The following is a 13,799-nucleotide window of genomic DNA, read 5'->3' as shown; positions in this document are numbered from 1 at the left end:
AATAGATGACAAAGCCTTGTTGTTTTGGAACCAGGAGGAATTGCAGAGGAGGACGAGAGGGCAACATGGGTGCTTCTGAATGGACCGACTCCCTGCATAGAGCTATTAGGTTATGCAGAATGCACTGTACCAGCCAGCAAGGAGAAGTTCTATAAGGATTTCAACATCTTTAAGCTGGTTTGATATTAAGAGCTGTTTACAACTGAAGTATCCAATAAATAAACACAGGGAACATTAACTGTGTTCAATGGCCCTGGCTCTCGGAGAAATAAATATAGGATTGCAGCCTAATTTGCGCAAATAAAAGGGTCAATATGAACGCATCACTTACTATTGGTTGTAGTATTAAATTTGCATGCTTTATTCATCGGCAATGCTTTCCTTATAACTACTAAGACCCAGGCTGGTCATGCAAAATAAATCCCAGGAACAGATCTACATATTCAGAGAACTCCTATGGTACAGTGTCCCAGCAACGGAGACATTGCAGATTTTGTGCATTTGCATTTTGTGGTTTTATATTTTGATTTTATTCTTTGAACTGCCCTGAGACCTCCCGGTATAGGGAGGTATGTAAATTCAAATAATAATAATAATAATAATAATAATAATAATGGTGTGTGATGCGCCTCCATGTGTGAATCAACTGCAAGGGCCACTCTTAAGGCATCTCTGCAGCATTGGTGGTGCTTCTCTGTGGGGCATCTCATGCCACTGCCCTGGAAATGCAACAGGGGATTACGTGGGAAGAGTAGGTGAGACGGCAGCAAAATAAACGACCAAATTCTGCACTCCTAAACAGGGTCTTTCTCATTATGTTGCTGGAGCAGTGGGAGAAGCAGCCACATGAAAACCAAAGGGTGGGACCCTGAACATGGAGTGGTATTCAGCATTTTACTCAGCTTTAACTAAGATTTACTCAGGCAAGACTCATTGAAATGAATGCACATTAGGTTCATTAATCTCAGTGGGTCTAATATGAGAAAAACTTAATTGAATACTGCCCATGGGGTTGCATCCAATTGAGAATGTAAGAAGAACTTGCTGGATTGGGCCAGTGGCCCATCTCGTCCAGCCTCCTTTTCTCACAGGGGCCAATCAGATTCCTGCAAGCAGGATTTGAGCACAAGATGTGCTGCGGTTTCCAGTAGCTGGTTTTCAGAAGCATGACCGCCTTGGACAGGCAGAGCCATCAACAAGACATACTCAGTGCAGACTATTCGAAATCAACAGAAGCATTATTTGTATTATGGCTTACCGGTATTTGATTTATGGGTCGTTTCCCATAAAGCAGCTCAGAGCACTGTCACAATACAATAAAACCAAATAGAAAACAATTGCACACATAAAAACAGTCAAAACAATGAAATATATAAAAACAATTTCAAATCCAATACGTCGTCATCGATTTAAATGAGCCTGCTGCAAGTCAGTTGGATCCAGCCCATCGTCTCCCATTATGCTGCTGGTCATGAGCTAATACGCAAAGGTGAGAGCTTTGGGGGATTAGCAGTAACTGACCTAATTCCAGGCAACCATGGCTCCTGCGATGCGCTAAGTCAATGAGGCACATGAGGAAATACCCAGCTGGGCTACTAACCTCCACAGAACAGCTCTGGGTCTCGCTGTCCTTTGGTGGTATCGCTGAACAGAACAAGCAGCAGCAGCGGCAGTGGCAGCAACAGCGTCACGGGAGACACAGCCATTCCCCACGCACCCAATCTGAGGGGATAGACAGGGCATTAGCAAAACACAAAAGTGCTTTTTGTAGGTGGCCATTTATAGCCTGGCACACTCAGATAGGGTTAAATAACAACCGTGGGTATTAGGGATGGGGAGAAATTTCAATGCCAGCCGATCTGATTTGCACTTTGCAAAACCACATGCAGACTAGAGTTCAAAATCCGCAACCTTCTGAATTTTGCGAAGCAGTTCTCCAACCAAATAATGTGTACATTAGGAGAAGGCTGATTTAGCGGAAGCCTATATAAATAAGTTGCAAATCTATACCCTTTTTAAACACAAAATGATCAAGGAGGTGGAGCAGATCCCCTATGGTTATAACGTTATAACTCACCTTTTTTTCAAATTAAAAAGTGAGTACTGTACTGGTGTTGTGGTAGTGAGTTCCATAGTTTAACTGCATGCTTCATTGTCCTAAATCTCCTACCATTCAGCTTCATTGAATGGCCCCAAGTTCTAATTTAGGCACATGGGGAGCTGCCTTATACAGAGTCAGACTATTGGTCCATCCAGCTCAGTAAAGACAACACGGTTTGACAGTGGCTTTCTAGGGTTTCAGACATCTCCTATCTGGAGATGTCAGGGGTTGGACTTGGGGCTTTCTGGGTGCAAGGCTGATACTCCCCCACTGAGCTCTGGCCCTTTCCCCACATGGTGCAAAATCTGACACACCTCTAGGGTATAAAAAGGAGAGTAGGCAAAGTCATGCACACAAGGTGTAGCGATGGCTGCCAGCTTGGATTGGAGAAATCCATGGAAGATAAGGCTATAGCAATGACTGCTAGGCATAATAGCTAGGGTCTGCCTCCATGGCAAGAGGCAGAATGCCTCTTTATACGAGTTGCTAGGAATCATAAATTGCACTCAGGCCCTGCTAATGGGCTTCCAAAAGGCACCTTGCTGGCAACTCAGGATTGTGGTTTGATCCAGTTGGCCTCTTCTAATAGTGCCATGTTCTTATCACAAATATTGAAATGGGTTTTCAAACCAGCTAGCTGTTGAGAAGTGCTCTTGTGCCAGATGAATTTCCAGGACATTATCCTTCTGCCACATGCTTTAACCACACTGCAAAAAAGTCTGCCCATCCTTCCGTATCACTATGCAATGTATTGTAAGATGCACCTGTAACAAGATGTGTTGTACATAATCGATCTGTCACGTTGCGATGATCTATTTCCCTCTGCCTGAGAGATTTCTCTGTATCAGTGCTGCGCTTCTGTTACAGCAACAAACACATCCTTATTTGATATTTAAATGCCCCCTGGACTGCACCTGGGACTTCTCCTTTTGCTGGAGAGAGCTAAGCACACCGTTTCAGCCTTGCCACGGCTTGTTTGAGCCTCAGTGCCAGAAACTGAATATTGGGCTAGGTAGGCTTTTGATCCAATCCAGCCGGGCCCTTCTTATGTTCTCATGTCGGGAGTTCTGAGTTGGATGTTCCTTACAACATCTATCAACAAGGACTTAAATCTAAGCTATCTTTTAAGCTTGAGAGCTGAGGTTGCTGCATCACACAGCAAAGCAATGTTTCCCCCCCCTGCTTAGCTCCATACAAGGAACCTGAGCTGTAGTGCAAAGGGATAATGGATTTGCAAAGGACCTGAATTATGTAGCAAACTGTTTTGCAAGCTCAGCTCTCGAACAGCTTTGATTAACATCTATATATATATAAAATCAAAACCAAAGGCAAAGTGGGAGGCATCAGAGCTGAAAACAGGAGATAAATGAGTTCAGTTCGGAATCTTTTGTGAAGTGTGAAAGTTGGCAGATCTGTATATTTTGCCCCCTATGGTGAGGGCAGAGAAAGCCACCCTGCACTGTTGTGTTATAAGACTTCAATAATGAAAAAGTTCCCTATCCCCCAGATGATCAAAATTAGTTCCTTTTAACTATTTGTAAAATGTTTTTGAATCCCATACATACAAATAAGCCCCATCCGCTCTTGGGGGCTTTCCTAACTGAGTCAGATTCAAACTCCAGGATACCTTGGCAGCTGTTCTCCCCTCCCCCTTCGAAATTTCATTGCAGGAACCAGTTTCTCTACTGTGTATAAACCAAAGAATAACAACTCTGCAAAGCCAATGAGACATGGGCCCATTTGTGGGGGGTGGGGTTGCCCGCATGCTGGCCTCAGCCAAGTTTCAAAACAGACAGATTGCTTCCTCAGCAGACAAGGAGCATTTCCCACCCAAACTAGCCAGCAATACTGTAATCTAGTGTCACCTGCTCCTTTACAGAGTCAGTAGTGTGGACATTGGGGGTCAGGGAACTCACCCTGCACCCAGAGGTTTATGATAACTACTGCTTCATCAGTTGCAGGTGCTCTTGGAGGAAAGTGATTATTGGGACCCATTCCAGACTGGATGCTGGTTCAGATTTGGGATGGAATCAACCTTGGATGCCCTAATGCAGGCATCCCCAAGCTGCGGCCCTCCAGATGTTTTGGCCTACAACTCCCATCATCCCTAGCTAAGAGGACCAGTGGTGAGGGATCATGGGAATTGTAGTCCAAAACATCTGGAGGGCCGAAGTTTGGGGATGCCTGCCCTAATGGATTACTTTTCTTGGGAGAGGGATAGGGGGAGTGCAACCCTGTTGATTCTGCTTAATCTCTCAACTGTTAGCAACTCTCCTCGTCCTTATAACCATGCCCTAAAGCCTTTCTTGTACAGTATGGAGTTCCAAGTTAGTAGTCCTGACTAGCAGCTCCAAAGTATCATTGTTCTAGTTATTTGGAACAAGTCCAAGCCACGCTTTAGCTTCAGCACCATTGGTTGAAAGACCTCAATGGACAGCTCCTTGTTCTCTTCTATAAAGAGACCTCAGCTGGTCTGTGCAGCCACCAGCAGAAACAGTTGGTTCTCTGTGTGGCCTTTCTCCTTTGAGGCCTTGCTCCTCATCCGGCTCCTGCACAGCAGTGAGTATAGTTTCACTCCCCTTCTGGGTCCCAGGTGGTTCATCACAGTTCACATTTTCCTTTGGAGAAGAATCCTTCTTCCCTGGATGGTGCTCACCTGCCTTTATCAGAGGTCCTGCTGCCTCCCTTCTCTGTACTATTTTAAAAGACTTAAATCAAAGTGGTGACTCTTCCACCAGGTCAATAACTGAAGAGGTCTCTCTTTGCCATGTAATAGCCAGCCTTTGGCAACTGGGTTCTGAAAGAATTCCACTGTTTCCTCTTGAGTTCTGATTGTGTTGACTGGATATGAACCATTGAATCAGGGAGTGGGAACCTGTGGCCCTGCAGATGCTGTTGGGCTTCAGCTTCCATCATCCCTGACCTTTAGCTCCGCTGGCAACCCCAACATCTGGAGGGCCACACCCCTTCATTGAACAGATCCACCTACCTCTCAGTGCACTAATACATTCCATGGTCAACACACAGACAAAAACACAACAGAACTGCATGTGTGGTGGATGAAGAACAACACATATTGATGAGCCACTTACTGAAAGTTTCTGCTTGACCTAACTTGAAAGTGTGTGGTGTGCTATGGGACCTCTTCGCTCACTCTGTAGCATGTGTGTGTGTGTACATGCAACACTTCCGCACGGCATAAACTAGCAGATGAATAGAGCCCTCATAGTGAACAGTATGGACCATGTTGGCGAGGGGGGGGGGAGAGTAGGTATTAAACTTGGTCTAGGAAAATCCTTCCCATCTATTGACACTGTCAGGGCAGATAACAATGAGCACCCATTGAGGAAGGCAGTGGTGGCTGGTGCCCATTGAGACTGGTAGGGTGGAAGGCAAGGAAGACACAGGAGGTGGAGCCAGAGCCAATGACAGAGGGAGCCAACTAATTCTCATTGTATCCCCTTCCCTGCTGAGTTCTATAAGATCAACACTGAGATTAAAGAAGAGGACAATAATACTGGCTTCACCACCCCTTGGGTGCCTTGTAAGTAAGGAGGCAGGCAGGTGAGTTGGTGGGGTCCAACTTTAGTATATGCGCTGCTGAAGTGAGCACAGGTTGGTGGAGTCAAGCCCCATTCACCCTAATGGACCAGCCTCCACTGGAGAAAGGAGAGAGACATTGTGATCACATAGCACCCCACTTTTCACTCTGCATTATGCTTCTTTGTGCTGGGGCCACACATAATCTCATGTAAAAAGAGGTGGGAAATAAATGCTCGACATTGTGCACGCAGCCCTGCAAATTTAGATTAGATTTTTCAAAGGCTGGTAAACTATTCGAACATAGTTAGTAGAAAAGAAAAACTGGGATATTTTTTGCCTAGCTTTTCATACTTCAGTCCAGGGACTGATGAACTTTTTAACTTATACACAATTTGTATAAGCACCTTTGCAGAAGCACCTTTAAACTTTTTCTTATATAAAAAAAGCCCAAATGTTGCCTTGCCATTGAAATGCAAAACTAAGATACATTGGGGGGGGGGGGAGTTGCATTCTAGTTTGTAATGCCCCATGAAATCAAGTGCTATCATTTTTTGATCTTAGATTTCACTTAGTACTTCTGTAAATATATGTGTAATTGTTTCTTTCTGTTTAAAGAACTCAGGACAGTCCTAGGGGTTCAGACATTTTTTTAAAAAACTTTACCTTGTTTTTGAGAGGGAAAAGGAAGAGGAGCTGTTTTTTAAAATTAGCTATGGTACCTGGTAGCAGGATGCAGAATAAATTAGTGTTTTCTGTTGCTATGTCCCTTAGCAAATACAGCATAATTCAGGAACCTGAATATAGCTTCCCTCAAGGCTCTATGGAGTCATGCTGGCAGGAAATATCATTTTAAAATTAAATAAATGTTGTGAGGATGGGGGCAGAAGGAGAGCTTCGTTCTGGGCCAAAAGGCTAACAAACCTGCAGAGGTGCAAAAATACCCTAGAGTAAAAAGTCTCTACCCTATATTTCTAATCCAAACTGAACTGGACTGGACTTCATTGATCTCAAACGAAACAAAACCATTCTGAAGATAAGCCAAAAGCTCCTGTGTTTGATTCATAAAATATTATTCAGAGTCATCAGTTGGATTTTAAAATCTTACCTACTTTGCAAGATTTCAGCCTCCGTTCAACCCAAGCTGCAATATGTATGGCTGTAAGTTTCAGACTGGGTAACTTTTAAGAAGCTGATGTTCATCCAGAGATTTTTTTTTCCCCTCCTCCCTCTTCAGCACAAAGATCTTCTCATTTCTCTCTCTCAGTAAAGCAGTTGAGCCTGTCACTGATGCAGCTGTCACCAGCCTCTTTGCTCTCCCAGCACTTCTGTTATCATAAAGTGAAGCAGAGGGGTGGGGGTGGGAAGGAGTGAACCAATCACAGGGCACCATGTGGGGAAAAACAAGGTGCCAGGTAGCCAATGGAAAGCTCCTGTTTTCCTGCCCCAAGCAGGTAGCACAGGGGAGAGAATGGAATTCCAGTTGCCATGGTGAGTGAAATCACCTGCATGGCACATGGCCCTGTTTTAAGATTTCCAGAGCATGTTGTGGGGAGGCTCATTAGAACGCACATTTTCCTACCTAGCAGCCAGGTAATAAAGTCCTGTAGAGGAATCGAGGATGGCATCCAGGGCCCCCAAATCCAGGAGCTCCCAAAATACTTGACCAACTCTTACGCTGCGTCAGTCACAGATCTAAGAAGTTTGTGTCCGGCGTGTGTTGAGCAAGGCTGTTGTTTGTTATATACACACTTCTACTCCAGCAAGTGGCAAGCAAAAAAAGGTCTTGCTCATCAGCTGTAAAATACTGTTTTGTATTACCCTGATCTCCAAGTAGTGAGAGACTCCAGGGATGCCTGCTCTTGCCCAGGGTTTGGTTTCCTTGGAATGAAGGTCAAGCAGAGACTGTGCTGTCTTTAGGATATTTGGTTTTATTTACAACCTGGCCATATGATGGAGGGGCTCACAGCATTCACTCCCCAACAGGTTTTTCTTTCCCAATGGGTTTCTGGCATAGGAGCCAACTCCTAGGGGATGAGGTCTCTTCACTCCCCCCAATAAAATATTTGAGGGGTCCAGCCCCCCCCCCCAAAGTTGATAGGCATTGCCATTCAAATGGTGTGTGTGCTCCACACCTTGAGATTATGTGAGGCGGGGCTTACCTGCCCCCCCCCCATATTTTAGTCAAGTTGGCACCCCTGCTTTGGCTCTAGCTCAGAGCAAGAGGTGTCTCCGTCTCCAGCTTCTAGCATTAGCCCAACTCTCTCACACAACCTCTCATCCATAGCCCCTCACTCTGCCTATTGTTCTCCCTTCTAGGATGAGGTGGCATGCAGTCAGGAGAGGTGGGGAAAGCGCTTGTTTGTCTCTAGGGCAGGGGCGGCCAACTCCCAAGAGATTGCGATCTACTCACAGAGTTAAAAACTGGCAGTGATCTACCCCCTTTTGGGGGGTTCGAGTCAAAGTTGTTGAGTTTTTTCAGGGAGGAGGTAAAATGTTGAGCTTTTTTTAGGGGAGCCACAGTTGTTCAGTTTCTTTGGGGGGAGCCAATGATCTACCTGTGATCTACCGCAGACATCCAGTGACCTACCAGTAGAATCATAGAATCATAGAGTTGGAAGAGACCACAAGGGCCATCCAGTCCAACCCCCTGCCAAGCAGGAAACACCATCAAAGCATTTTTGACATATGCCTGTCAAGCCTCTGCTTAAAGACCTCCAAAGAAGGAGACTCCACCACACTCCTTGGTAGCAAATTCCACAGCCGAACAGCTCTTACTGTCAGGAAGTTCTTCCTAATGTTTAGGTGGAATCTTCTTTCTTGAAGTTTGAATCCATTGCTCCATGTCCGCTTCTCTGGAGCAGCAGGAAACAATGTTTCTCCCTCCTCCATATGACATCCTTTCATATATTTGAACATGGCTATCATATCACCCCTTAACCTTCTCTTCTCCAAGCTAAACATACCCAGCTCCCTAAGCCGTTCCTCATAAGGCATCGTTTCCAGGCCTTTGACCATTTTGGCTGCCCTCTTCTGGACACGTTCCAGCTTGTCAGTATCCTTCTTAAACTGTGGTGCCCAGAACTGGACACAGTACTCCAGGTGAGGTCTGACCAGAGCAGAATACAGTGGTACTATTACTTCCCTTGATCTAGATGCTATACTCCTATTGATGCAGCACAGAATTGCATTGGATCACAATCTACCTGTTGGACATTCCTGCTCTAGGGCAACAGAGCAACTCCTTTTAAGATGTACTTGTTGGGACTTTAGTGAGTGCCTACTGAAATTATCTTGACAAAGGAGCTGGCCTGACCAATTAAGCAAGCCCCATGCTATAATTTCTAAGCTCACAGATACAAAATCACAGCTTTGGAAGGCACCCAGGGTATCATCCAAACTGACCCCTGAAACTCATCACTGTATGCTTTAGGCTTTTGGTTTTCAGGCTTCAATGATTTATCAACAGTGGTGGCTTTCAAAGCAGAGGTTGGATGGCCATATGTCATGTATGATCTACGGTAATTGGGATTCCTGCTTTGCAGTGGGTTGGACCAGATGATCCTCTAGGTCCCTTCCAACTCTACAATTCTATGATTCTATATCTTCCTTCTGCCTCTCTGCTGAATTGTTTGTAAAACTTGCCACCATAACTACACTGTTTCCTAAACACAGGAGTACTACTGAATTATATAGTGACATCATGAGACTTCCATAGGAATATATCAGGAAAGTTGTGATTTCACTCAGTACTCTAGAATAACATTGGGCTAGATCCAGATGACAATTGTGTACAGATTTATCTGGGATTAATGCTTTGTTGTATTTGGGACTTAGCGTCTGAGTAGACATGTATAATATTTTCTCCCTCTCCCATAATTTTAGAACTTGTGGAAGATTCGGGATGGTCAAAAGAAAGCACTTCTTCACACAATGCATAGTTAAAACAATGGAATTAGTTCCCACAGGATGTAGTTATGGTCATCAAGTTTGATGGTTTTAAAATATGATTAACCAAATTCACTTGGGAGCGTAGGTATCTAGTTGGAGTTCAGATTACCAGATCATCCAAATTGCCATATTTTCTATCTCAACCCAGCTCTTAAATACATTTTGTTTTCACCAAAATCAAGTGGGAGGAGTTATTGAGTTATTGGGTATGAGGTGATTTTTGTGCTGGGTAAATATACTTGCTGACACTTTGTGAAAATGACTGCTTCAGCTACCTTAGACAACGGGACTTTCCACCAAGTGTAAGGGAAGACCACCAAGGAGGTAAGAGAATGACTCCTTATCCTGTACCTCCTATACCGTAGGAGCTGCCAAATTTATAAATTTGATTATTGTTGTAACTCACATAGTCAAAATGCCTGACTCCATGTCACATTGAGTGAGTGAAATGCACAACGGTTCAGAAACGGGATGAGATGTAGTCTAGGATGTGAGTTATGGTCACCAAACCCCCAGCTTCAAATGAAGCAGGAGCTGTTTTGCCACAGAAACACACCTCACACCTGTTGGGCCTGAGGTGGGTCCTGGTGTGTGATATCTTGCAGTCGGGCTGAGAGCCCTGGTCCTAGCTTCTGAGCCCGTTCAGAAATATTTCTGTGCAAATCACATGTGCCTTGTAGGCACGGGAATTCTCTCTGACTTGGATTGCTGTTGTTTATAACCACACCCACCTGTAAACATCTGTTGCAGGGAATTCCCTTGGTGAGGCTCAGATGTCTGAAATTTGGTGTTATGCCATTATCGTGTGCTGTTAGGAGAGAGACGGCAATTATTGCATTGGGTATATACGCGGGTGTGCTGCTCAATGGTCTTTCAAGAAGCCTTGTTGCTGTTGTTCTCTGCCCTGCATCCTTGTGCATCTCTCTACATGACTTCTTGTTTTGTCGGCCTCTCCCTGGTTCTGAAGGGCTGTGAGAAATTTCGCTCTGCAATGGCAGGAAAGGTTTTGGTGGAGAAGAACCAGAATGACTAGCTATGCGTTGTACGGAGAAGGAAAGTCTGGGCTGCAGAACACACTTACATGGGAGGAAGCACTACTGAAGTCAACAGGGCTTTCTATTGAGCATATCCTGCAAGTATCCTGTGAAAAAACAACAGGACATCCTGTTTTTTATTGCAAGAGCATGGCATCTCAGTTGTCAAAGGCCAGAGTGAAGAAGTCCATCTTCAGCATTTGTCAACAGCCATCTAGTGAAGAAGCCAGACACACTTCTGTGGGGAGGGAATGCCACAACTTAGGGGTTGCCACTAAGAATGCCCTCTCCTGGGCTGCTGCCATCTCAAGCCTCTGGGAGAGGTAGAAATACCAAGAAGCCCCCCTCTGCTGATCTTAACACCCAGGAGGGTCTGTAGCAAAGGAGATAGTCTCCCATATATTTTGGGCCCTTGAATTGGGCCAGGAAATGAACCGGCAGCCAAAGCAGCTGTTTTAGAACACACAACATGTTTAGAGCATGTTTAGGACTTATGTATATGGCCTCCCTTTACAGTACCATCATATATATGTTTACTCAGACATATCCTCCAATGCTTTGAAGCCAAAATCCAGGACACCACCTTCCCATGGTGTCATGAGAGAGTGTGGGGCCCCCGATCGCCACCGCTGATCTGTGCTTTATTTTGCCCAACCAAATATGGCAACCCTACCTCTTCCCCACATGCAATTCCTAGCCACTGGAATTCAGAGGAATGCTGCCTCTGACAGCAGAGGAAAAAATATCCAAGTGAGAACACTGTTAGCAGTAAAAAGTAAAATAGGTAAAGGACCCCTGGACGGTTAAGTCCAGTCAAAGGCGACTATGGTGTCATCTTGCTTCAGGCCGAGGGAGCTGGCATTTGTCCGCAGACAGCTTTCTGGGTCATGTGGCCAGCATGACTAAACAGCTTCTGGTGCAACGGAACACCGTGAAAGAAGCCAGAGCGCATGGAAACACTGTTTACCTTCCCGCTACAGCGGTACCTATTTATCTACTTGCAACAGTGTGGTTTCAAACTGCTAGGTTGGCAGAAGCTGGGACAGAGCAATGGGAGTTTACTACTATCACAAGGATTCAAACTGCCGACCTTCCGATCAGCAAGCCCAAGAGGCTGTGGTTTAGACCACAGCACCACCCGTGTTCCCTGTTTTTAGCAGTAATTTACTTATGGGGGCCAGGGAATCTTCTTGCTTGGGCATTTCAAATAAAGATTGCCTGCTAGAGATGCCTTTGGTATATGCTGTACCATTTTAGGGAAAGGAGTTTTATGCAGGAAGTTTTGTACAGGAAGTTATCCTACCTAAGCCCCACTCCCAATCCAGTCTGACACATCCAGGGCTGACACAACCTGGCTCTGTACCCTAAATCAATTCAGCATAAACCAGTTTGGAATTCAGCCAACTCAGGTGCAAAGCCCTATTACAGCTATGAATAGGTACAGGACAGAAACGTCGTATTGCTGTTGTGAACCTCCATTCATTTCATCAGAACTTGCAACAGACAATTTCCTGATGGATTGTGCTTGGTTTCCAGAAATACCTAATTTTCCTAATTTTATTTCTTCATTATTACCTAATTTTATTTCCTCATTATTTGACCAAACTTATTTCTAGACAGAAGGATCTGACGCTCTGTAGGAGCTTAACAGCATAATGAATTCATCTTTTCTAACTTAACAGATACAAATAAATGCTTGTGTTTACTCCCACAGGTAACAATCAAATGGTGCTATTATAGCAGCGGATGCGTTAGCTGTCTCAAAGCTATTCTAGCAGGAATTGCAAGATGTTTTCCTGTTTGAGGTTGAAAAATACAGATTCATCAGGGTAAATTCTCTTTCTGTTCTTTGTTCTTTTGTCTCTCTAAATCAATAAGCTGATGCCAGATGATTGCATTCCTTATCAGTGAAAGCTTCAAAGGAGCATGTAAATCACAGGCTACAAATCTGTTTTAAAATATTCATTTCACAAGCAGCCTATACATCTGGCAACTTACATATCATTACAAGCAAAGCCATCTTGAAAATGAACGCAGAGGTGGAGCTTGGATTTGAATGTGAAGCCTATAATGTATGTTTATACAGTACCTCTGATTTCTCAATATCCAACTAAGATATGGCACTGCATTTGGTTTTACATCAGGGATGGAGAACCTGTGGCCCATTAAAAAGAAGAAGAAAAAGCTCCTTCTTGTGTGACCACTAACTGTGCTTCTGATGTTGATGGGTCCAAGAGAAGCAGCCAACTGAGGAGGTTCGTATATAAAGATATTATCTTTTCGGTAGCTTGGACCCAAGCCATATAGAGCAGGCATCCCCAAACTTCGGCCCTCCAGCTGTTTTGGACTACAATTCCCATCATCCCTGACCACTGGTCCTCTTAGCTAGGGATCATGGGAGTTGTAGGCCAAAACATCTGGAGGGCCGCAATTTGGGGATGCCTGATATAGAGCTTTATAGGGCATAAGCAGCACTTTGAATGTTGCCCAGAAATGGACTGGTAGCCAGTGAAGTTGTTGTTATTTTTCAGTGAAGTTGTTTTAACCAGGGGAGCAACATGCTCTCTGTAACCAGCCCCAGTCTAGCCAAAGCCTCTGAACACTTTTCAAAGGCAGCCCCACATAGAGCAGATTACAGTAGTCCAACTGGGATGTAACTAAGGCATGTGTTACTCTGTGGCCAGATCCAACATCTCAAGGAACTAGTTATCCCAGTGCAGGGGAAAAGCTACCGTGTGTGTTTGCTTGGATGGTTTGAGGGGGTTTAATTTCTCATACAGAATGTGGCTTAACTCACTTGAGTCACTTACAACTAGTAGGATTGTGGGCATCTTGTTTACATCCACAGCTTTTGAAATTCTAAAACGTGGAATATGGGATAACCTATGTGGCAATGTACAGTAGTGTAAACCACAAAGCCTAGGGCAGGGGTAACAAAGGCCCGGGGGCCGGATGCGGCCCAATCGTCTTCTCAATCCGGCCCGCAGACGGTCCGGGAATCAGCACGTTTTTACATGAATAGAATGTGTCCTTTTATTTAAAATGCATCTCTGGGTTATTTGTGGGGCATAGGAATTCGTTCATATTTTTTTTCCAAAATATAGTCCGGCCCCCCACAAGGTCTGAGGGACAGTGGGCCGGCCCCCTACTGAAAAAGTTTGCTGACCCCTGGC

General features: G+C 44.7%; 1 protein-coding gene across 1 annotated transcript in view; it reads right to left on the bottom strand.

Annotated features, from left to right (window-relative positions):
• CNPY1 (canopy FGF signaling regulator 1) overlaps positions 1–1,940 on the bottom strand; it is a 49,343-nt gene extending 47,403 nt beyond the window's left edge. Inside the window, exon 1 of the mRNA XM_035129686.2 lies at positions 1,601–1,940. Coding sequence (XP_034985577.2) covers positions 1,601–1,706 — 106 coding nt within the window. The 5' untranslated portion in view covers positions 1,707–1,940. The remainder of the gene's footprint in view (positions 1–1,600) is intronic.
• Positions 1,941–13,799: the final 11,859 nt, after the last annotated feature.

The sequence above is a fragment of the Zootoca vivipara genome, chromosome 12 (genome assembly GCF_963506605.1).
Source record: "Zootoca vivipara chromosome 12, rZooViv1.1, whole genome shotgun sequence".
Lineage (NCBI taxonomy): Eukaryota > Metazoa > Chordata > Lepidosauria > Squamata > Lacertidae > Zootoca > Zootoca vivipara.
This window is presented reverse-complemented; position numbering and strand designations above follow the sequence as displayed.